General features: G+C 46.4%; 1 protein-coding gene across 1 annotated transcript; it reads left to right on the top strand.

The window, feature by feature from the left end:
- Positions 1–140: 140 nt before the first annotated feature.
- LOC105001067 (melanoma-associated antigen D1) lies at positions 141–1,990 on the top strand. The gene is made up of 5 exons (XM_010857189.1): positions 141–214; positions 306–348; positions 623–685; positions 1,244–1,358; positions 1,602–1,990. The coding sequence occupies exons 1-5, from the start codon at positions 190–192 to the stop codon at positions 1,977–1,979; spliced, it is 624 nt and encodes a 207-aa protein (XP_010855491.1). The 5' UTR covers positions 141–189; the 3' UTR covers positions 1,980–1,990.
- Positions 1,991–2,006: the final 16 nt, after the last annotated feature.

The raw sequence follows: 2,006 nt of genomic DNA on the forward strand, positions 1-2,006 counted from the left end.
TCATGGGCAGAGTTGGGATAGAGTTGTCTCCTAGCTGAGGAATACTAGGAAAGCTGGATGGGTAAACGGCCTGGGGTGCCTGTGTAAATGGCTGCTGAAAATATATATATATATTTTTTTTTTTACTTCTTTAGGACCAAAGACACACCAAAACTGGGTCTCCTTTTAGTGATTCTGGGTGTCATCTTCATGAATGGCAACCGTGCCAGTGAAGGTGAGTGGCCGGGCCAGCAGCTGGGGGTTGGCTACCGCCTGATTTCCATGTTCATTTTCCATCCCTTGTCTCCCCTTGCCTCCCATTGCAGCTGTCCTCTGGGAGGCACTACGCAAGATGGGACTGCGTCCTGGGTATGATTGGGCTCTCTCATCTCTTGCCTGTTATATGATTCTTTGGCAACAGAGGATGGTTCCAGGATTGCATCAACCTGGTAGTCTAAGGGAATTGGTTTGGGGAGGTACAGAGCCCAAAGATGTGACCTGGGTGGATGGGGAAATAGTCCTGGTCTCTTCCTCTTCTCTTATCTCTGACTTCTGTGCTGGAAAACTCTTTTCTTTCCTTTGGGCAATGTCACAGTCTCTAATTATGGATCTCTCCTTTTTTTTTTTTTTTTTTTGCTTTCAGGGTAAGACATCCCCTCCTTGGAGATCTGAGGAAGCTTCTCACTTACGAATTTGTAAAACAAAAGTAAGTGATGCCTAAGCGGCTTTGTCTTGTCCTCATGAATTCTGTGTGCTGGTCAGCCTCAGAAAGCCCTTCCCATGCTGCTCATTTCTTATATTAACTATACCTATGCATATGCACACATATATACTCAGGAGTATTTACTGAGTATATTCCTTGTGGCTAAATTTTCCTGCAGTATAGCTGTCTTGCAAGTGGAGCTTGTCCACCACGCCTACAGTAGATATTCCCAAGGCTGGGTTAGCAGAGGCTTTTCAATGGGCCTATCTGTGGTTCAGTAACAAGATTGTAAGAACCTGGAGTCAGAACTGTGGCAGAGGGGGTGAAAAAGTGTTGTCCTTTCTATGACTCTATATAAGTCATCCTCTAGTCCTAGGTGACTGGTGTAGAAACACAGGAATTTGAAGGCTTGATTATTAGAGGGTAAATAATCTGTGTTTTGGAATGAGACTGGAGGGAGTTGCTACCTGAAATCTGAGGTGTCAGAATCTCGGATTATTATGCATTGATGAACTCTGATTTTGGCTGGGTAGAAACAAAGGCCTTTCTCCTCTTTCTAAGGTACCTAGACTACAGACGAGTACCCAACAGCAACCCTCCTGAGTATGAGTTCCTCTGGGGCCTCCGATCCTACCATGAGACTAGCAAGATGAAAGTGCTACGATTCATTGCAGAGGTAATAGAGGAACAGCTCTAGACTTGATAGGTTAAGGGATGAAGTATGACTGGCTGGGAAAAGTCCAGAGCAGGAATGAGATCTTTCTTAGGTATTGCACATGGTAGGTGCCACATTATTGGTGGTATTTGTTGTTGTTACTATGTAAACAGTAGCACAAAGTAGGGTGCTAAGTATATAGTGGGTGCTTCATAAATATTAACTAATACTATCACGGGCTTTATTTTCTACTCCTCATCTCAGGTTCAGAAGAGAGACCCTCGTGACTGGACTGCACAGTTCATGGAGGCCGCAGATGAGGCCTTGGATGCTTTGGATGCTGCTGCAGCCGAGGCTGAGGCACGGGCTGAGGCGAGAACCCGCATGGGGATTGGAGATGAGGCCGTATCTGGGCCCTGGAGCTGGGATGACATTGAGTTTGAGCTGCTGACGTGGGATGAGGAAGGAGATTTTGGAGATCCCTGGTCCAGAATCCCATTTACCTTCTGGGCCAGATACCACCAGAATGCTCGCTCCAGATTTCCTCAGACCTTTGCCGGCCCCATTATTGGCCCTGGTGGTACAGCCAGTGCCAACTTTGCTGCCAACTTTGGTGCCATCGGTTTCTTCTGGGTTGAGTGAGATTTTGGGTAGGTATATCACTTTGGA

This window comes from Bison bison, unplaced genomic scaffold, assembly GCF_000754665.1.
Source record: "Bison bison bison isolate TAMUID 2011002044 unplaced genomic scaffold, Bison_UMD1.0 scf7180017864378, whole genome shotgun sequence".
NCBI lineage: Eukaryota > Metazoa > Chordata > Mammalia > Artiodactyla > Bovidae > Bison > Bison bison.